Raw genomic sequence first — 23,808 nt, forward strand, 5'->3', positions numbered from 1 at the left:
TAAAGTCTTAGAGATTGTATCGATTTGAAACACCATAAAACGGTGCGTGGTATTTTGTGAATTTCAAAATGGCCCCATCGCAAATTTAAAAAGAAAAATGTTTCAGATACGAGAACCCTAACGCATTTTTTTGTTGTTTAATATTGAACACAAAAATTAAACTAATTACAAAAATATTATGCGATGGCCGACTGCCAACTATTATGACCGACACTATTTATTGTAAAACATTAAATGCTCTAATTACACTATAATAAAAAAATTATAATTTGGAAAGATTTTATGTTGTGATTTTGTGTGTATGAGTGAATGTGCGTATGTATTAAGTCGTTATCAAATTATAATATACTTAAAATGATATACTTTTAGAAGGATTTTTGAGTATGGACAAATATATCTGTTGGTAAGAAATGTTTACTATAGCCACTAAGTGTACGACAAACCACCGAATTCTGGGCATGCATAGAGTGAGTAATTAGGACATTAAAAAGGGTAGATAGTGTGCCTTGTACGCTTATTTAATTAACAAATTTTATTATAACGAATTTTATTTAAAAATAGAAGGATGGAATACCTGGTAAGAAAGATTACCTAAAGTCAAAATTAAAAATATATTTATTTACATTATTGAAAACAAACATAACATAATTGGGGCTAGTGTCCTCCGGTAAGCAATTAATGTATGGAAAGACACAGCTCTACCTAAATTTCAATTCTTAACCGTTAACCTGTAAATTAATGAATTAAAGAAAATTTTTGTTTACATTACTACTAATTTATTTTATTGGTTTAAAAAATATGTGTGTGTGTTCGTGTTGGTGTGCGTGTACGCGCGTATTTGTGTGTGTCGTGACTGAAGATGAATGCATGCACGTGTGTGTGTGTGTATATATTCACGAAACAAGACTCAAAATACTATGTACACTAGTCGTATGTATAAGTATGCATCTTTACATAATATGTACATTATTAAATTTCTATTTCTTTATTATTTCTTCAGTTCTATGAAGTAATGTGTCGTGGTTAGATATGCCTTTATAGCTGTGCTACTGTGAAACAGTGTTGAGGTGTATATGTTATAGGTTTTTTGTATATAAACCCTGAATTGTATTTGTATTATCTTTCAGTTCTAAATGAGACGAAGTGAACCATGATGGAAATGGATCTTAAGCAAAGCTCACTCCTTTATGAAGAATTCTTGTTTGCTCTCTTCAAACTGAATGCAAAGTATTATAAAGCTAGACTTGTGTGCATTGTTTGCACGGTATGATCTACAGAACGAAGCAGGTGCAAATGGTAGTTCTAGCATTTTTAAAATGGTGCCATCATTACTTTCAGGAACAAACAAACAAACAAACAAACAAAACCCACTCCCCATACCGACTGAAATTCATCTTTACACATTCCTTAACACAACATTTTAAGAAAAAACTGCTACTCCAGAAAAAATGTCTCTGGAGGTATGGGTTTTTAAAATTATTAAAATAAAATTGCACATTAAAATGCAGCCGTTTGCTTAGGGTCAAAAGGTTAGAAAAGAAAAGACATTCTAGGTATAGTATTTTTATTAAAGCTTTGATAGTGCACGTGACAAATAATTCTGATTATTCCAGCAAATATTTCGAAATATCATCTAATATATAAAATTCTTCTCCGAACCGACTGAAACAAATTGTATGAAATTTTGAGTGCATATCGGGTTGGTCTGAGAATCAGCTAATACCTATTTTTATAGCCTATTTTTTTTTACTAATTTATACGGCAATACAATGAGCTAGTCTAATATATAAATTTCTCGAGACTCGGTATTTGTTACCAAACTCCTCCGAACCGATTTGTATGAAATTTTGAGTGCATATCGGGTAGGTCTGAGAATCGGCCAACATCTATTTTTTAGCCAAATTTTTAATATAAATGGTTAATATACAGGGTGGCCGAGAAGTTGACGTCCAAAGCTAAAATTTGGAAACCTCATGGTGATGAGTATCCGAATCACCCCTATGTATGTTCTACGATTTTGCGTAGTTTAGGAGATGATAATTTTTTTCCCCTTTTATCCGCTTTTTTCACCTCATTGTGGTTTAGGACTTTTTCTAATTTTTTGAACACTTTTAGTTAATTTTATTGTTGATAATTATTAATTACAGTTGCAATAACCACATAAGAAACTATGAATAGTTTAGACAATGCGGAACTAGTTTAGAATTGAGTCGTAAGTTCAAGCTCCAGCTAAATTCATAAAAATGTTCAAGGTATCAAAAAAAAATGCCAATAAAATAGCCAAATTCAAATTTCAACCTTTTCAACTTCTCGGCCACCCTGTACAAATACAGATTGCAGTATTTTCGTAACATGTACCTACACATTCTACAATTCATATTTTTAATTCATTTTTATTGCATCTGTTACAGTAATCCTTCGGGCTGCGATTTACACATATTGTACAATTCCATTAATTGTTTGTTACTCTTGTTACTGCCTGTGTTTCTTATATTGCGTATGTCTGTACGTATGTTAATGTGCACCTTAGCGCCCTCTATACCGGACCATCGTTTTGCAACTGAGACCAATCTGCTCCAGGGCATCGGCCATTCACCTCTGAAATACTGCAAGGAAAGTGTCTGTTATATAACAATATACTGCTTATTGAAAATCGCACAATTCATTTAGAATATCATTTTTTCTTGCATGTTCAAATCAAATCAAAATATTTTATTGCAAGTCACATTTTACAGTAGGATGGTTGGTACATTAATGGGTAGACAATATGTGACGCCCTGCAAGGGCACAGCAACGTTATACATAAAATAAATATGTCTTATACATTTTATACATTCTTATACTATATTGTAACTAATTCTCACACTTGTAATTAAAAAATTCGGGTAAATCGTAGAAGCATTTTGAAACTAAAAAATTTTTAAGATGTGTTTTAAATAGAGAAGGCTCCACTTTATTTTTAATTTCGTTTGGGATGTGATTATAAATTTTTATGTTTGTTCCAGCTAATCACAATAAATTTACCAGTGGTTGGCTCCTTTGCACAGGATGCCGGGTAGATTATGGGACCACCTCGGCCCCTATTTCTGCCGTAAAACAGTAATGTTTAAGCATTACTGTGTTTCGGTTTGAAGGGCGCCGTAGCTAGTGTGTTACTGGGCAAATGAGACTTAACATCTTATGTTCTCTTGTCAAGGTGACGAGCGCAATTGTAGCGCCGCTCAGAATTTTCGGGTCTTTCAAGAATCCTGAGCGGCACTGCATTGTAATGGGCAGGGCGTATCAATTACCATCAGCTGAACGGCCTGCTCGTCTCGTTCCTTATTTTCATAAAAAAAAATCGTCTAGCTGCTGAACCGATTATGACGAGATAGATCTTTTTTTACAGAAAGGCATATTATTATAAGTAAGTTAAGCTACTTTATATTTGAAAATGAAAGAAGGTTCAAAAAAATTAACTTGCTGCTGATCAACCGATGAAAACAGGCCAGGATAATTACTTTAGTATGCGTGACTCTAATCTTACACTCGCGATTTGTTTTAGGCTCAAAATAGAGGTAAACTGTCAACCTCACTTCTTTTCGACGTGAACATTAGAAATAAGGAAGACACTGGGATCACATATCATCAGTAAGTATTTTGTATTTCATTAATTTCAATGTAAAATAACACGAAGCGCAAGTTACAAAATTTAAAAGATGCCATTGAGTGTCAAAATGCCACGCACACAAGCATCTAATAGTTGCCGTAACTAAAAAGCACTGTTCTTTGGTGCGGTATCGAGTTGGAGCGCGGCGTAGACCAATCCTTAATCTAAGAACGTAGGTATGTATAAGTATGCAAGTTGTTTTTAATATTTTGCTGTCTTGTATCCTAAATAGTTCACTAGGATATCATAAAAAATAGGCATAATTTGCCATTATTATAACCTGGTCAAATGGTCGCTTCCCAATATGAAACATCGTGTACAGCAGCGGCGCTCTACTCAGCGATACGTTATCATCAGAACTCTCTTGGATGCTCAGTTCCTGGTATATTCTCTCCGAATGCAACTGTACGTGGTCGTATATAACCTTAAAATCAAACATTAATTATTAAATACAGACTTAAATACGTATGTATGCACGCAAGAAGTTATACTTCTTTGGCGTAAAAAAGCAGAAATCCTTAAAATTATTTATTACTCCTGCTAATCTACGTTTGTTAAAAGAATAATATTGTAAAAGCATTGCAAAGATGGCTTTGATAGCTAATTAAATAACGAATACGGCTGTATGGGCTTGAACCCTTTGCCTGTCTTAATAATGGACGAAGAAACTAAAATAAATAACGAATGACGGAAACGTCAGAAAATTTTAGGAACCAACATCAACCTGTTATTTTTGTGTTAGTGATGCGCGCGCATCTTAAAATTTCAGTCATCATTTTTTCATAACGCGCCTAGAGAAGTGTAACTTCAAAAAATTGGATAGGGACTGGTCTCCTAATTAAACATTATTCTAAATGGAAAGGAAAAATGCGCCAAGAATATTACGAACCCAGAGAAAACGAGACCATAAGGCAGATCTATTAGCTGGGGAAAGGCATCAGTGAGAATCCTTTTTTCGAAGACGGTAAAACAAAATACTTCATAAATAACTCAAACAATAAATCTCTAGATTGCAGTGAATAAGGAATGACCAAGTTTTTAAAGATGAATGTAGGTGATACAGGTATGACTGTCATGTGTAATAATAAAAATAATAATGTAAATGTGTCATACTATGAACCATTTATCAAAGCAGATAATAGTTGTATAATACGTTATGTTCTTAATATATATATATATATATGAATTGCTATTCGTTAGTCTCGCTAAAACTCGAGAACGGCTGGACCGATTTGGCTATTATTTTTGGAAGTTCAGAGAAGGTTTAAAAGGTGAATAAATAGGAAAATGCTGCTAAATTAAATAAAAATAACAAATTTGTTTTTCCTTTGATGTGTTCATACATAATTTCTATGAGAGAATTCATTGACGCACGGTTTGACAGTTCTGCTGTGAAACAATTTCATTACGACAGCAGGGTGCATATTTTACGAAGTAATTTATGATGTTATGAAATATTATATTATTGACAAATTCATAGAGAAACATTATTTTATTTATTATATACAGAACAGCGTCTGTCGGGGCAGCTAGTATTATATATAAATCCAGAGTCCTGATGTTAATTTCCAGTGAACTACTTAACTAATGAATGGATTTTAATAGGGATTACTTCATGGAGTACAATAACTTGAGAGATAGGATAGTTTTTATTTCGATTTCGAACCCATACTGTAAGTCGTTAAGGAGTTCCACTGATCATCATATTCGACTACGACACTTACTTTACCTTAAAGACGTTACTCAAATATCCGGATAGCATAAAAAAGTATCGACCGAAGAGTTCCGTTACTTTGTCATGGATCCCATAATCAGAACCTAATCTTTACCAAAATACCTTTGAAGCCTTTAATCATAGAAATTGGTTGGCGCGATATTGAGTTATTCTTCCATTTGTCACGCACCTACTTATAACAAATATTATGGTTTTCTAATGGACGTCATTGTCAGATCTGGACGACACGGGAAGCAACAGCTTTCAAATAAAAACAGAATTATCGAAATCGGTGCACCCAGTCGAAAGTTCGGAGGTAACAAACATCAAAAAACCCGACGAATTGAGAACCTCCTCCGTTTTTGAAGTCGGTTACTAAGTGAGTATATTAGACCATTAAGCTAATAAAAAGCAATCTTGATTATAACTCACTCGGAGACTATCTCTTCCCGTTGACGTCATAAGTATTTGACTAGTGAGAGCCGCGGCGTCGCTTGTCCTTTCCGCGTTCGATGCCGGCACAGTACCCTACGAATAATTTTTATTTAGTGAATTTTTTTTCAGAAAATCTAATTATTGTTTTAAAAGAAATCATAAGATCATATTATAACGTGTCCACTATACTAAAAATAATACAAAGAATTCAATTCCTATATTTTTATTTTGACGCGTTTAGCAAAATAGTTACAATTTCTCGTACAACTCTGAAAGAGCAGCGATATCACAGCATGAATATATCACAAATCACGTTTTTTGTTTACAATAACCATGCTTGTTTATCTAACAACCAGTAACATAACCAGCATAATGATACCTCAGCTATTGTAAACACAAGTGGCTATAGCATCTCAAGAGGCCGCGCCGTGTTTGGCGCCAAAACAGCTGAGCAGGTGGCGTCTGCAGGCGCGCGGGACGTGTGAGCATAGCGGAGTTAGCTTTATAAAAAACTTAACGTTAAGTTTATGTATTATCAATCGAATTTCATTTTCCGTTGACTGCTTCAAAAATATAAACGCTTCCCCGTGGCTTTAATACTTAAAACTTGTGGTAAATTAAATTAAATTTGTAACCAAAATTTATGAACGATGTGGGACTCGAACCCTTGATCTCGTCTCTTGGTTCCGTCCGAGCCTCTTACTCTGCCAACTAATTTTTTTACTGTCCCAAATATTTTTTTTATTATTTTTATTGATATTATTAGTACAACATGTTATGTTTTTAAAGTGATAACCCTCACTTCTAGGATTACTACACCAATACCACAAATATGGAGTTGGTTATCAACTGTAAAGTAGATCCTGTAGATGAAGCCACAACCTGAGAGTTGAACAAAGCATACAAGATTTTATGACGATAAGTCACTCGAACCGTAAGCTCAGTTGGAAGAGCACTAGCACGGAACGCGAGAGGTCGTGGGCTCGAGACCCGCATCGTTCATAAAATTTTGTTTTCAAATTTTATTAGGATATTATTAGAATTATGTTATACATATGAAACTTGAAGTTTGCGGATGTATACTTATTATACTACCAAAATGAAATGCTGTGAAGCTAGGTCTGGTTTCTTTAGTAATAAATAATAATAAAAAACCTCTTCAAAGAAATCAGCAAACTCCGGATAATCTTCCAAGCCAAAGTTACTTGTAAGAGTACATGTTTTCCTGGTATCAGCCACAAGTTGTTCAATCTCTGTCGTATGCTTGTCGTCTTCGTCGATAGAACACAGGGCTTCGGCAATCGCAAGCGCAATTGACGACGAAGTACTGTGGCTCCCGTCGAAGCTTACCGAACTAGACGTTGCTAAGTAAAAACACAACTGTTAATTATCATTATATCTATGAGTTAATTTATTGAAGTAGGAGTTAATTTATTGAAGTAGGCGTTACTTTTCATCGGAAATCCATAATTATCCAAATGTTTTATGTTTTCTTTAGTTGGCGGAATTAACACTAAAGAAAACTTAAAACTTTTGATAATTATATCTATACTACAATCATAAAGAGGAAATATTTGGTTTTTTGTTTGCATTGTATAAATTCGGAAACTACTAGACCGATTTGAAAAATTAATTCACTGTTGAGAAGCTACACTATCCCGGGTGACATACGTTATATTACATTTTCAAAAAAATTAGGGATCCTTACTAAAAGTCCAATAATGTTACGAAAAGACCAAGAATGTAACCCAAGGTGTAAAAAAATGTACGCGGATGACGTAACGAAGGCCCTTCGGCGCCTATAGGCGAAATAGGCGCCGTTTCGGTACCCATAATCTAGCCGGCATCCCGTGCAAAGGAGCCTCCCACTGGTAAATGCTTTGAGCGATTTCTCTGGTGTTGCAAATTGATCCACATTGGGTTGTGGTAATCGCTTAACATCAGGAGACCCGTACGCTCGTTTGTCCTTCTATTTCATAAAAAAAAGGAAACCATATTGCATATTTAAATACCCGGACCGGATAGATGAACTTGGCAGCGATTGTCTTAATCTTGTGAGTGACACAGGAGTCTGTAGGGCTTTTGAAATTTTCATATTAATAGTTTGTTACAAAGTAGTGCAGCCGATATTAATACCATTTTCCATTCGCGCTATTTATGACCAAGGTCCTAAAGAATTATTAAGAGAAAATTTTAAAGAAATAAACATTTTGACTGTTGCATCTCAATATATTCTTGATAATGTTCTACATGTTCATAAGCACATTAAGGAATCTGGTAGAAACTGTGACAATCATAATGTTAACACGAGGAACAAATATAAATTTGTTATGCCTACTACTCGGTTAAGTCGAGTTAGTAAATTTTATTATTTTATGATATATATTTTTCAGAAAATGTACAAAACAAATGTGTTAAGAAATTTAAAAGAATTGTTAAAAAACGTTTGCGTGGGAAAGGTAATTATAACATAAATATTTTTTTTAATGATACCACAGACTGGGAATGAAGCGAAGACCCCCAGGCTCTTTAATTATAAATTTTTATTCTACGAAATTACATTGTAATCCATATTTTTTTTAAAAAAGACCGTTGAGTTTCTTACGCCTGTTCTTCTCAGGTCTGAGACACCCTATTTTGAATGGGTGGTAGTTTTTGACGTTCAATAAGTGATTTTGAATAAATATTTGAATTTTAATTTAAAAAATTATCTTTACACTTACTTGTATTCAATGAAACTATTCTGACTTGTTTGCTTCGGGGTCTGTGGTGTACGTTCATATCATGCGCTGCACCATTCAAAACTGCAATCAATAAATAACACAACAGAACTTTAACAATCGAGACTCGATTTTTTTTTTTAATGAAAATAAGGGTCGAGACGAGCAGGACGTACAGCTGATGGTAATTAATTGTATGAAACGTGCGGGCATTAATGGATTGACAGATGATAGCTATAATCTTGTAAAAAATGGAGATAGCCGAAATCCACTACGTTTAAAGTAACTGTTCACATTCAAACATTATACTTCGCAGCCAATCGCCATATTTAATTACTACTATTTCGCCTGTAATTACTACAACTTTTTTATGGAATAGGAGGACAAAGGAGCGTACGGGTCACCTGATGTCAAGTGATCACCGCCGCCCACAATCTCTTGCAACACCAGTGGAATCGCAGGAGCGTTGCCGGCCTTTAAGGAAAGAGTACGCGCTTTTTTTGAAGGTATCGTCCCAGAAACACAGCACGAGGAAGCTCATTCCACAGCTTTGTAGTACGTGGAAGAAAGCTCCTTGAAAACCGCACTGTGGAGAATCGCCATACATCCAGATAGTGGGGATGATATCCTAACTTGTGTCGTGTCGTGTGAAGGTGGAATTCAGCGGCAGGAATCAGGTTAAACAACTCTTTGGAACACTACCCGTGATAAATGCGGTAGAAGACACACAATGAAGCGACATCTCTACGCAACGCCGATTGATCCAGCCGTTCACAGAACACTGGGTCCCCGATAATTCGGGCTGCTCTACGTTGCACGCGGTCAAATGGGTCGAGCTGATACTGGGGTGCGCCAGACCAGAGATAACAGCAATACTCGATGTGTGGCCAGCCCTGCGCTTTGTAGAGCGCTAGAATGTGGGCCAGCTTGAAGTATTGCCGTGCTTCTACTATTGACGCCCAGCTTCTTCGAAGCCAATTTGGCTTTGCCCTCCAGATGGCCACGGAATTGGCAATTGGCAAACGCTCGAGATTTCGAGACCCAGTATTCCGATACAAGGCGAGGTTTTAAGGGAAGTTATCGAAGAGCGGTGTTACGGCAAATGGGGTTTTTTTAGTGGTAAACGCGCACACTTGAGTCTTCTGGGGGTTAAATTGGACAAGGTTCAATTTACCCCATTCCGCGACCTTCTCAAGAGAGGACTCGATAGAAGATACAAGTTTCTCCCGGCACTGGTTAACGATTTCCCAAGAGAGACCTGCATGGCCCGTGTATACGGCATCACCAGTGCTGTCGTCTGCATAGCAATATATGTTGGAGGTGTCCACCGTATAATGGCCACCGGTCCTCGACACTAACCCATGCGAAACAGTGGCACTAGGCCGCTACTTCACGGTATTCTGTGCGAGTGTGATAATAACCCGGACGAGTCTGGCCCGATTGTGCTGACGTCATAAGACGGCAGCGTGACTCTCCCACATTTAAAAAGCCCGTAGTCGCCTCTTACGACACCCTTGGGCCTGGGACTCCCCTATTCTTTTTACGCCCCAGGGAAACACAGGGTACTACTATTTCAAACTTAGGTCAAATGACTGCACGTTTCATACTAAACTAAATTTAAATTTTTACTTAGGCAGTCCCGTATTACGTCGTATTTATGTCCTCTTTGGTGATGGTTAGCAATGTATACCCTGCCATATTACGATGTTGTTCCACTCAGGCCTCACAAAATTCTGGGTGCAGCTGCGCTCAGCACTTTGGTACAGGTAAATAACTATAAGTTAAAAATGAATTGTAGTTGCTACTCCATAAAATTAAGGAACGACACGAGCAAGACGTTCAGCTGATGGTAATTAATACGACCTACACATTTCAATGCAGTGCCGCTCAGGATTCTTGAAAAACCAGAGTTCTGAGCGGCAATACAATAGCGCTCTACACCTCGATACATAAGATGTTAAGTCTCATTTGCCCAGTTATTTCACAAGCTACAGCGCCCTTCAGACCGAAACACAGTAATGCTTACACTTTACTGCTTCACGGCAGAAATTGGCGCCGTTGTGGTACCCATAATCTATCCGGCAAAGGACCCTCCCAATGGTATGACGTCATAGTGTACAAAACAATAAACTTATAATAATCGGAGAGGTGAGGTTCAAGAATTAACAATTTTCATGTCATGGCGAGAAAAAAAGTATATTCAGAGTAATAATCCATCGTTTTTTAATTACAATATGATTATCAATATTAGAAATAGCTATATCGCATATCAAAGTCAATCGATCCAATATTCTCACGTCTGTCTGAAGATTAATTACATTTCATTAATGATATCGATTTTTGATTTTAAGTTACAATCAATTTACTCTACCTTTCTTAATAATAAATCTAATTTATGTCGCTAACCGTACCTGTAGTTTCTTTAGTCGATTCAATAGCAGCGTATCGAATCATCTCGTCGTACAGCCTCGTAATCAACATCTGCAGAAAGATGGAGCCACCCACCGCCCGCACACCGCAAGGCAGCGCAGTCTGCAGTGATGACGTCACCGTTACCAGGCAACGGGGGACGCACTCCAGCGACCGAGATATACATGTCAAGCAGAGGGACATCGTCTGTTTTAACAAATGTGACAGTTAGCTTTTGAATAGTTCTCAGTTGGAGGCTCCTTTGCACAGGATGCCGGCTAGAATATGGGTACCACAGCGGCGCCTATTTCTGCCGTGAAGCAGTAATGTTTAAGCATTACTGTGTTTCAGTCTGCTGGGCGCAGTGGAATTACTGGGCAAATGAGACTTAACATCTTATGTCTCAAGATGATGAGCGCAGTTGTAGTGTCGCGTAGAATTTTTAGGTGTTTCAATAATTCTGAGCGGCACTGCATTTTAATGGGCAGGGCGTATCAATAACCATCAGCTGAACGTGCTCATCTTGGTCCTTATTTTCATTAAAAAAAACTATTCACTCGATTGTATCAAACGTGCAGTCTGATAGATTGACACATGACGGATATAATCTTGTAAAAAACAGAGATAGCCGAAATTCACTACGTTTTAAGTACCAATTGCTATCTATACTGCAATGACTATAATTTCAAAATCATGTCGAATCACTGCACGTTTCATACTAAACTAAATTCCAATTTTTACATAGGCACTCACGCCTATTATTACGTAGTACTTAGATAATTTATGCGTCTAGATAGAATACGAAAAAATTTCGTTGTATCCCAACACTAGGGACCTCTTTATTTTTACCCCCCCCCCCCCCCCCTTTCATTGGTTACCCAGTTGTAACCTAAGCTACGGTCGGTCACTAAACGCAACCCCACAATCACTCCTAAAACCTCAGGTGCAGCCATCCCTCATATACATAAACTTACAGAGCTCATTTTAAAAATTAACACTTCTACTCTTGGTCCCAAAACCAATATGGCGAATTTCAAAATAACACATCTACTCTTGGTCCCAAAACCAATATGGCGAATTTCAAAATGGACGCGATGCAAATAAAAAAAAGTATCTTTAACATGTATTATGTGCGGGTTGCTTGTTAAAGTACATACCTGATACATAGAGGCCCCTGTTTGTATAGCATTGACAAGTATGGGCGGAATAAATCGTAGTGCAGTTCCAACCATAGACAACAGTGCCGCTAACCATGCGGGCCGTTTGTCACACCACACCTAAAGTAAATAATTGAAATTATTACGTACAAATTTTTAAGGAGAGTTGTGAATTTCATAAGATTTATTATTATTATTATTAGTCTTTTGTGGGGCGATGTATATGCTGTTACAACAAGATCCAAGAAAATGTTTAAAACAAATATATTATGATATTCAAAAGAATCGTTAAAAGCGTTTGTGTGGTACAGGTTACTATTACATAAATGACTTTCTTGATGATACCACAGATTAGGAATGGAGCGACCGCCCTCAGGCTATTAAATAAGAAGTTTAATTGTACGATATTAGTATGTAACCATATTTATTTTGAAAAAAAAGAAGCCCACTGATTTTGTTGCACCCGTTCTTCTCAGGTCTGAGACATACTTTTTGGAATGGATGGTAGTTTTTGACTTTCAATAAGTGATATCACATCCTATTTGGAATAAAAATATTTAAATTTGAATTACGTAAGCATCATTATTTTCGGTGTTGTGGAGAAAGATACGTTAGTGACTAAAATTACTACAAATTATTATACTTTGTCACAATGTCGTAGAAGCAAAATATATTTATGAGATTGCTGAAATTTATTTCAAAATTGATAGGTACTGAAAACAAATTAATTATTTAATACGGTTCATTAGACAGCTTTCTGACATACGGTCAGACGAAAGGACTGCTGATACTCATCAGGGTCAAGTTGGCATTCTTCGGGTATGGAATTCTAAAAATATAATATTATCAAGGATCTGTCAGCACCATTGACGTACCATAAACAACTAGGCTAAAAACCGCCAATTAAAGGTTGGGTGTGCTCTGATGGGGAAAGATATGTATATCTAGGACGGAGGGAGCAGTCCTGGTAAATGCTGGTACTCCTCTGGAGCCCTCGGGGGAATCAAATTAGCCTTTATATAAATCCTTTCTTGTACGTTTAGTTCGTGTTTGGTGTTTAGGTCACTTATCACTGGTGAGTTTAATTAGGTGGCGCGTCCGCCATTACATTACTTGAATACGCGGATCTCGGAGCGATGCCCAAGCGTGTGAGCACGTGATCCATCAACGAGAAAGTGCGAGTCGAGGTAGAGGGAGATAACACGGGGTGCGGAAGTAGGGATGAGGAATCGGGGAGTGGAAACAAGAACTTGACAGCTGACAGTTATAAGTTCGTTCCGAAATGAGAAATTGAATTATGGCGCCAACAAAGGTCGTCAAAAATTTCCGAGCGGTGTATTTACGTATACACTAACTTATACTTACAGATGAATTTGAAACATTTCTTCAAATTAACACCCTATTTATGTATTAAAAGTATAATATTGCTCCTAATTTAAACAACCCATGACGAATCGAACTGAACAAGCTGTAAAAAAAACTTTCAACACTTTAGTATACCTGGAAGAAATTTGAAAACCACAGTGTGTACTAAACCTGTCTTTTATCTAAGCATGCTGCCCAATCCCTGCCCGATATCTCGAGTGCGTAACACAGCGAAGATCTAACATCAGCCGCGCTTCCGACACTGCACACTACGTACGTAAGCGCACCGGCTGCTCGGGCGTACTCCTCACCAACTGAAATAAATTCAAATAAATGTAAGAAGCGCTAACGACCTGTAATAGTTATTTATGCAAATGTTGTGTAATAAGGGGTATTAAAACACGGATTATAGTGAAAATAGTATCACATTTATATATACGTAATTATCAACAGTTGCATACAAGACTTTATCTACAACCATAATATGAATCCTCTATAAAAGATTCTGAAACAGTTAGCTTACTGCTAACATAAAAAAGCCAGTCCTAGTAACCATTATATCATCCAAAGAAGTGTTATTATGAAAACGGATGATATAATGTTGTACTGAATTTCATTACAACACATTTTTCGACGATATTATGGTTATTAGGACATTAGGTGTTTTAATGTTGGCAATAAGCTAACTGTTTTAGAATGATTAATATAGGATTTAAAGCATGGGTGTAGATAAAAATTCTTAAAACTACAAAGCTACTCTCTCGAAATGCGGTGCAGTTATACGAATATATACCTACTTTGAATATCTATTAGTTATATTTGTTATGGTTCATATACAGGGTGGCCCACCCAAACCAGTCAGTATGGGGATTTTAAAATATATAAGAGATAGAAGAATATCTTCTAAGGAACCACGATATCGATTTTAGAGAAAACAAAAACTGCATTCATAGATTTAAAAAAAAAATCATACACGACTCGGGAATCGAACCCGGTCATTTTGGAAAAAAAAGACATTTTCGTTTTATTGCCACATTCATAGTGTAGGTTGTAAGAAGTGATTGTTGCTATGAAATTTTGTGTCTGAAATTAAAACGTTCACGTTCCATTTTCAAATAACAGCAAAAACATAGTTTTACTAGTACGCAGACATTAAGCGTCCATTTTTTAAAATTGAAATTCGGCAATCTTAGAAGTTCACATTCCATTTTCGAATAACAGCAAAATAAAATCTTTTTACTGGTATACCCAGACAACATGACGATTGGTTATTGCCTACATTTTTTAACGAGTAAAACCGACAACTTACATGATACAATATCAAATCCCGAGTCGTGTATGATTTTTTTTTTTTGAATATCTATGAATGCAGTTTTTGTTTTCTCTAAAATCGATATCGTGGTTCCTCAGAAGATATTGTTCTATCTCTTATATATTCTGAAATCCCCATACTGACCGGTTTTGTAGGCCACCCTATATATTGAAATAGATCATATACAGAAATAAAATAAATATATATACTAGAACAATGAACCTAGAACTAAAAACCGTAAAAAATATAATATAATAACTAAAACATATTATTAAAAGGAGTTCCTTTAGGCAAGGTTCCGAAGATACTGGTAGCGTTCCCCGTTTGAATAGCTAGACTAATTCTTTGTCCCAGGTAGCTGCCAGCTCTTCAGTCTCCTGTGATGTTGACTAATCATTTTGCTATTTCCCCAAAAAGCCTGATAGCGCTAGGACCAAGGGTCTCGACAGCGAACGGGACAAAATCATATTCAATGCCTAGATCACTGTAATTGCATGTTGTTATTGCTAAGTTATATTATTATTTTCTATTAGTTGTTATTTATAAGAACGACGGCGCAATTTAATTAGGTAGTCGTAGTTACCTTAGTTAGTCGATTACGACGACAGATGACGTAACACCGGATACTGAGGCAGCGGCCATTACAGGGTATATAAGGCAGTGTTTAATGTCTCGTGCCAGATTTTGGCGAGACAACACGTCCTGAGGATGCCTCGTGTAGAGGCGAAACACGTGTCGAATTGTTTTAAAGACAAATATTGGCGGAATTAACACTAAAGAAAACTTAAATAGTTTGTATAGTGTTTAATGTGTCTAGGGCCAGTTTGGATTGAGAAACGAGAGTGTAAAGAGGTTGCGCACGCGCCCCACGTGTTCAGGTGGAAAGTCTGTTATTAAAAGTGACTGTAGATCTACTCCATATTTTTATTAGCCTTGATCTCCTCGCCCGCCTACCCACGTAAATCATTGATACTTCACAAGGAAACCCTAATGTGCCTTTAAACATTTACGGGACGTGTTGTTATTTGATGTTATAGTTGATTTATTGATGTCATTAGAATATATTTTATTTTAAAGGTCAAAGTTAGGGAAATTACTTACCTACCATTTATTCAAAACTATTGTTATTTTATTTCTATTTTTGCCGATTACTTACCGATGTTATGATATTATGTACCTTAATAAGATAAGTGTATTACTACACTACAAATATATATATATAGGCAATGAAAATAATGGATATCTATTTTAATTTATAAATATAGAAATAAAATTACCAGCATAATGCTGACTAGGCACCATTTTGGTTTTTTAATGTCCATATTGTTATTAGTTATAAGATTAGTTATACTCGTAAGATAAGGGCATCAAACGTGAAAAAATTTCTTGAGACATACGCAAGCCATTTATCCAAAAGAAAACGTAGATTTAAATTTAAACTTGCTCAGCAAAAAAAAAAATTATCAAAGAGTATAAGCATGTCCTAAAAGAGAATGCCTTGAGGATACTTAACAAAACTGATAAACACCACAGTCCCCGAATTACGAAAACTTCCAACACTATACTAGATCACGTATGTACAAATCTTAAAGATAACACCTTCCATATGGCTCTCATAGAAAGCTCTATGTCAGATCATAAGCAGATATATTTAGAGGTAAAAAGAATCACACCTGAGCGGCCTTCGCGGACAAAGTACGAAGCAATTGATTTTAATAACTTATACAATATGTGAAGTGCAGTATTATAAAATGTGATATGAACAATTTGACATTTTTTTAAAAGTGATAATCCTCGAGTTTATGAACGCTGTGGGACTCGAACCCGCGACCTCTAGCGTTCCGTAAAGTTCATACATCTTGATATGTTTTTGTACAACTCAACGACGAGGCAAGACGACCGCAAACATCGTCCTAGTGTGCCGGATTGTGGCCATATAGGACACTCCGCGAGGGGATACAATATAAGAGAGGTAATATCAGAGATTTGAGCAGTTCTATAAAGCTTTCTAGTCAACCAAGTCACGTACCACTATCGTCCCCTTTGAACTGACAAAACCCATCAGCGGTACACAGAAACCCATCACACTTGTGACTGCTTCCACCTCCGCCGTACCACAGTCCATCAGCCGGCCATCGGGAGTTATCAGCAGACATCTTCCGAAGCGCCTCGATCAACAACATTTTCATCAATTGACAGTCTCTCATCATCAATACCTGAAAATTTAAGTGTCCACTACATCTTCCTAAATTCATTATTAATGCGATTAACAGACAAAAAACGACAGGGACAAAATAGTTTCAATTAGCAGATGGACTTTTAAAATATTATGAAATTACATTTGTGATAGTTAACAGTATCGTAACAAATAGATGGCCCACCTAGATTGGCGTCATCTGCCCATAAAAATGACAGTATGATCCAAGCCGCAATGCGATAATAAACGACTGGAGTATCAAACGTGCCGTATTTAATGTAGGTACTACAAATAAAATAAATATTTAAAAAGAACTTCAAGTTTATAAAGGTGAATCAAAAGTTGACAAAAAAAAAATTAACAAAAAAAAACATCCGACTCTCAAACACCATTCTAAAATAATAGATATAATATGCACTAAAAAGTATAAAAATAATTGGGTATTTTTATACAATCTAATTGATTAATCTAATTCTAGTTACGATTATTGTTATTTTTGGGAATGGGACCACACGGGAAGCACCAGCTTTCAAATAAAAAAAAAATGTCAAAATCACTCACACAGGCCTGCTCCTCCTTCTTTGAAGTCGGTTAAAAAAAATAAAACAAATATTGTTGATAGTACCTTCACCAACGAGGCCCACGAAGGTTGCGGCTGAGCTAGAAGTACGATCAGCTCCAAACCAATAGCAGTCTTATTCGGAAAGTCTGTCGTACTCCTAGCAGTGACGTCATCAAAGGTATCGAATAGATTGGGACTCACAAAGCGGAACCAAGGATACGGGCAATCTTTCGAGTTTTGCAGATCATCTTTTTCTTTGAATGCCTGAAGTATTAAAAAAAGAAGAATACAAAATTATTGCAATAACTTTAATACACAAATTTAGGAACGATGCGAGATTCGAACCCGCGACCTCTCGCGTTCCGTGCGAGCGCTCTTCCAACTGAGCAAACCGTTCAAGTGATGTATCGTTGATAAGTTTTGTATGGCATGTTCAACCCTCAACTTGCGGCTCCATCTACAGGATCTACTTTACAGTGGATAATCTGCTCAACCCCAATATTTTCATGTTAGGAAATTGACTTGAGATGTCGCTCTTGTAAAATCTAAGCAATATATTTTAAAGTGATAACCCTCACTTCTAGGATTAATAATAATTACACAAATTAAATTTGAAAACAAAACTTATAAACGATGCGGGACTCGAACCCGCGACGTCTCACGTTCCGTGCGAGCGCTATTCCACTGAGCCAACCGCTCGAATTCCGCATCATTCATAAATTATGTTTTTAAATTTAATTGGTGCAATAAATCCCCGAAGTGAAAGTTATCACTTTGAAATGATTGTTCAAAATATATCCGACAAATAATTGTAGAAAACAAAATTCAGTACGATTAAATGGATCACTTCTCGCCACTATTGACAATAATAAAGAAAAAAAATGCAGTGTATGAACCTGATGTAGGAAGTGTAGTTCAGCCCCTCTGTACACCATACAGTTAAACAGCTGGTTGCATTTTGCGTGCACGTCTCTGACGTCACGCGCCCGTCCCCGTTGGTCACCGGCGCCGCATAGCTCCGTCCCACTCGCACATATAAATGGCAACAGTTTAGACACACAGAGCAGGATATTCAGTATATCGTTGATGAGGAGAGGCGTTGTCGAGTCTGATGTGTTAGTCTGAAAATCACATATATTTAAAGAAGGGGAAGTTGTTGAGAAGAAAATCTTGAAAACAGAATTACAACAAAAATATGTTAAACAATGGCACGTGGCCAGATACACTGACGACAGATGGACACATAGAATAATTAAATGGTCCGGACCTCTAGGCATCAGAAAGAGAAGCAGGTCTTGTGGATTTACCACAGGGCAGATGAAATAGTGGTGGTGGTGGGGCAAAGTTAGATAGAAACTGCAAAAACCAAAACTGAATGGAATTCCTTGGAGGAGGCTTTTTACCAAAAGCGGTCCATACAAACCAGGGATAGTAACTATGAAGTAAGATTAAATATATTGTTATTTTAAATTAAACAAGAAAACGAATAGTCAAACACAAGAAAAGCTGCAGCTAATGTGTATCAACAGTACATATATATCAATAAAATACAATATTAATAAGCAACCAAATATCTACAGTTGGATATATTTTAAGAGAATAATATATATTGTGTTCTTAATAAGCAATAATAGGAAGTAAAATATTTTTTATAAATATTGAAGGATTTAACGTAACGCAGACTTCCATTTTAGAAGAGAGTGTGAAGTAGATTCGTGTAGAAGACTGTGGTATTCACGGCAGATTTTTTTTATGAAAATAAGGGACGAGACGAACAGGATTAATTGATACGCCCTACCCATTACAATGCAGTGCCGCTCAGGTTTCTAGAAAAACACAAAAATTCTGAGCGGCACTATAACTGCGTTCGTCACCTGGAGACATAAGATGTTAACTCTCATTTGCCCAGTAATTTCACTAGGTACGGCGCCCTTCACACCGAAACACAGTAATGCTAACACATTACTGCTTCACGGCAGAAATAGGCACCCTTGTGTTACCCATAATCTAACCGGCATCCTGTGCAATGGTGCCCCCCACTGGTGCATTAGGTAGTGCAATTATCATTAATTAAACAACAGAGAATGGAAAATAGATGTTCATGACGTGAAGACCGACTTTTAGATGTAAATGGACAAGAGGGTAGTAGTTATTTAGCTATTCAGTATTTTGAATAAAATATCGCAAGTAGTAGCAATTTGTGGCAAATCTCGAGGCTTTTTAATTTGAAGTTGGGTAGCCATTCCTCATAAACATTATACTCAGCTTCCGTTTAATGCCAAAATATATCGTCAACACTCGAAAACAGCGTCTTTGCATAGACTCTCGAGCATTTCAGTTATTTATAGGTATCTACTGTTAATATTGTACTGTGGTAATAATGGAGGCACCATTATTCGGTCACTACACTGCTCAAGTTAACTGATAATAAGGAATTATATAGTTGTAGTACACTTAATTGTCTAGTAGCTCTTAAAGTGTAAAGTTTGGGAAGAGTCAATTAGTATTATTAAGTACTAGCAATGTTCCGCTGTTTCCGTCGCGTATATACCGATCTCGTAGTAGTGGAAAGTCTACTAAGTCGGACTATAGATTTATTTTTGTTAACATAAAAGTTTTATTTCACTTAGTTATTATTTCATTATTTTCTTTACATTGACATTTTTAAATTTATTATATGTACGTCAGTGGATGCTACAGGGTCGCAGAGACTCGCGATATGCATGGTACCGTACTCCAAACTTATTTTATCCTCAATATATTCCTTAATATTATAGTAACCTTTTCCATTAAAACAGCTTTTATATATTTCTTGAATGTTTTGTCAGGCAATTATGTTATGGTCGTGGGGAGCTTATTATAGAATCTAACAGAATTTCCCAAAAATGACATATTTGCCTAAGTGGTTCTAAAACTGGGTAAAGCAATTTTATGTTTATGTCTGACTGTCATAAGATATCCCAATTAATAAAAACATTCATTTAACTACTGTTAATATTTAAATACTATTTAATATAATTATCACTATAAGTAGAAATAACTTTAATAGCAGTTAGTTGGCACTACTGTAGTAACAGTTGGTAGCATCATTACGGTAGACGGTCGTGGCCTATATAAGCCAGAGCGCTCAGTTATACCTATAGCATTGGGCTTCCATATAAATGTAGGTGATTTAGCCATTGAAAGTATTTGTTAGAAAAAAATCGCAGACGCCAGGTCATTAATAAAACCAACTTCGGCGAAATCGGCGTTGTGATGTATGTACTTATTTATAGGAGTATAGCCTAATGTATAGATATCATAATGTATAGAATTGTAGATCACACTTGACGCTAGTCACAGGACGTAGTGATTATATTCTCTTGGTCAGTCACAATTAAACCTCGTTACGGAAGGACGTGTTTTATTTACTAGTTAGTCCATTGAAATGTTACATTTTTTAAGCCTTACCTTGTGTTTTTTAGAGGACGCAATTTTATTTTTTTGATGTGTAGGGCTAAAATCAAGTTTGTGGGGTCGCCACCCTTGTCCCACGGCCGCCATCTTGAAAATAGGGGTTGAAATGGTTTTTGCGATATATCTCTTAAACTATTTATTTGATAAAAAAATTTGTTAGCATTTTTTGTTGCAAATTAAATTCTCTACAACTTTGGTTCTGTAACTTTTTGTCGTAGAACTATAAATAAAAAAGTTCAACAACCAAAAGTGCACTCATACATTTTTCATATTACCTGACAGTATCTCACAGAGAGAATAGTTAAAGTTTCGTTCAACATTCCTGCAAAAATTCTCTGGGCCATACGCGGTGGCACCGTGTCCCACAGATCCTTGCGGCTACCTACATTACATTAACATTATTAATAATAAGTAACTGCTTAAGTTATTAATTAATTCACAAATATAATATATTTTATACGTTCTTTTTTGGGTCTAAGGGTGCTTACACATTACCTATATTCTTACGGAAACAAGTCAATTGTTCACCTGATATGAAGCGGCATGACCAACCCATAAGGAAACTGCCTTAATTTTTATCCCAGAGATGTGAAATGCAGCTATAATGCGAGGATGTGAAATCTAAGCTTCTGTCAGTGGGAGGCTCTTGTGCACAGGATGCCGGCTAGATTATGGGTACCACAACGGCGCCTATTTCTGCCGTGAAGCAGTAATGTGTTAGCATTACTGTGTTTCGGTCTGAAGGGCGCCGAAGCTCGTGAAATTACTGGGCAAATGAGACTTAACATCTTATGTCTCAAGGTGACGAGCGCAGTTGTAGTGCCGCTCAGAATTTTTGGGGTTTTACAAGAATCCAGAGCGGCACTGCATTGTAATGGGTAGGGCGTAGCAATTACCATCAGCTGAACGTCCTGCTCGTCTTGTCCCTTATTTTCATAAAAAAAAATGTAAACGTTTCGACTGATACTAATCTTCCACCATCACATTCAATTTATCATTATTCACCTTAGTGGCTGGTCTTCCTCAAGATTCATGTCAGATTCCTGTACGGAAAATAATAAACCTCATCTTCACGGGGTGTTATCGTAGTAGAGCAAGTAAGATAACAAGGTTCTGTGCTCTAAACATAGCTACATCACTCGCGACCATCCTAGCCGGCTTCCATAGGTATTAAAAACATAGGTTAGCAGAAACAGTATCCACCAGAACTTTGCAATGTGGACCAATTAATTGGTGGATATGGAACGCATCCATAGCAACGTAGCGTAGCACGTCTCTTGTGAAAAGCAAATTTATACTGACAACATGGTCAGTCGGTCACGAACAGACCTGACGGAAAGCGTAGCATAATACGCCTTGGATTGCGTTTTCCCCAGTCGCATGTGGCTGTAATGATGCCTGCAGAATAGATACACACCATTCATGTACAGCCACCAGCCCTGCACAGAGGGCGTGCCCGTCTCAACCACACATTTTCCCATCGTGTCTATCGGGCGCCCGCCAGAATCTTGCATTATGTACAGGGAGAGTACACGGTTGTGCAAGTCGAGGACTCTCTCGGCAACCGCTTCTGACATTGTCACGTATCGCTTGTAGCAAGACTGAAATTACATTTTATAATATTACATTAAATATGAGTTCCAGGGCGATTACCCGAAACGACTGTGTTTAATTGTAGGTACTGAATACCGGTGCGACAACTTTTTAAAACAATGTGCAAAATATAATTTCAAATAGTCATTTAATTGAAAGCATTTATTAAAATAGATGTTCCTATTATCTCTTGCTTGATAAAGCCCAAAATAAAAGGGGTAAGTATTTGGACTTGTATTACACAAAACATTAATTTTGCCAGATATTTGGATTTTTATCAGTTATTCAATTTATTTGGAAATATAAAGAGTTTTAAGTACTGAAGTACTCTAGTTACCGTCTACGATGTAGTTTATTTAAAAATGGGAACAAAAGCTGCTAAAGTCACAGTTACTGAGTATCTACAGATACCTACATCAAGCCATCATGGCGCGCGGCGCTAAAATAGCCTAAATATATGGTAAGATTTGGAACGGCCGGACCATCAGACGGTCCGGACGGTAATAATAATAATTTTGTGCGATGGACAAAGCAACCAATCATCGAGTACCGGATAGCGTCTGAAGGTTCAGCCTATTTCAAATAAAGCACATTCCATTTTACCTATCTTAATAATTGTAAGTATTTTTAATTATAAAACATTAAGAGAGTTTATTTTTTAAAATCTATTTATTGTACAGGGTGTCTGGCGGCAGATTTATGTTTTTAAATACGATTAAGTATTTCAAAAAGCGGTACGGAGGGAGGGTGGTGTCGTGGGAATCAGTAATCGTGCGGATTGCTTGGTCACGATGTCGCAGTGGTCATGATGGACCAAGTATGAATTTAGTTCGCGCCTGGATGCAGAGGCTCCACAAAACTGCTCCGGCTATGAACAACCCACCGCCTGGGTCCAGTTGATTTTTGAGGACTCCCCACTGAACTGGTTGAATAGAGTTTACCTGAAAATCTATGACTTTCTATACGGAAAAGGGCAGCCTCAGTGGGACTTCAAAGAGCGATTATCCATGAAAAAAGGATCTAAAGTTAGATCTATTCAAAATTTAAATCGTTCATAAAATAGAAAGAGAGTGACTTCTTTTCACGCAAAAAATTCGAACTGTGAATTCTATTTTTAGTGCGACGAGGCTCACGTCCATTAAAATGGGCACGTTAACAGGCAAAACTGCCGTTACTGGTCTCTAAGACCCCGTAACCCTCGACTAGAAACATCAAAAACCATTGAATTGCCCCAGGCTA

The 23,808-nt window shown here is 36.8% G+C and overlaps 1 protein-coding gene across 8 annotated transcripts in view; it reads right to left on the bottom strand.

The window, feature by feature from the left end:
* Positions 1-1,547: 1,547 nt before the first annotated feature.
* The window catches only part of LOC126967120 (uncharacterized), a 29,219-nt gene continuing 6,958 nt past the window's right edge, over positions 1,548-23,808 (bottom strand). For 3 of the 8 annotated variants that reach the window (XM_050811531.1, XM_050811534.1, XM_050811535.1), the window contains 14 exons: positions 22,394-22,577; positions 21,252-21,358; positions 20,971-21,063; positions 18,417-18,641; positions 17,584-17,784; positions 16,791-16,977; positions 13,621-13,763; positions 12,085-12,204; positions 10,930-11,134; positions 8,522-8,602; positions 6,954-7,162; positions 5,796-5,891; positions 3,930-4,073; positions 1,548-2,606 (listed from right to left, as the gene is read on the bottom strand). In XM_050811531.1, coding sequence (XP_050667488.1) covers positions 2,406-2,606; positions 3,930-4,073; positions 5,796-5,891; positions 6,954-7,162; positions 8,522-8,602; positions 10,930-11,134; positions 12,085-12,204; positions 13,621-13,763; positions 16,791-16,977; positions 17,584-17,784; positions 18,417-18,641; positions 20,971-21,063; positions 21,252-21,358; positions 22,394-22,577 — 2,196 coding nt within the window. In that variant the 3' untranslated portion in view covers positions 1,548-2,405. Of the gene's footprint in view, positions 2,607-3,929; positions 4,074-5,795; positions 5,892-6,953; positions 7,163-8,521; positions 8,603-10,147; positions 10,274-10,929; positions 11,135-12,084; positions 12,205-13,620; positions 13,764-16,790; positions 16,978-17,583; positions 17,785-18,416; positions 18,642-20,970; positions 21,064-21,251; positions 21,359-22,393; positions 22,578-23,808 lie in introns of those variants that run through there. The other 5 variants (XM_050811532.1, XM_050811533.1, XM_050811536.1 and 2 more) reach the window with 5 other exon arrangements.

The sequence above is a fragment of the Leptidea sinapis genome, chromosome 12, assembly GCF_905404315.1.
Source record: "Leptidea sinapis chromosome 12, ilLepSina1.1, whole genome shotgun sequence".
NCBI classification, from domain to species: Eukaryota; Metazoa; Arthropoda; class Insecta; order Lepidoptera; family Pieridae; genus Leptidea; species Leptidea sinapis.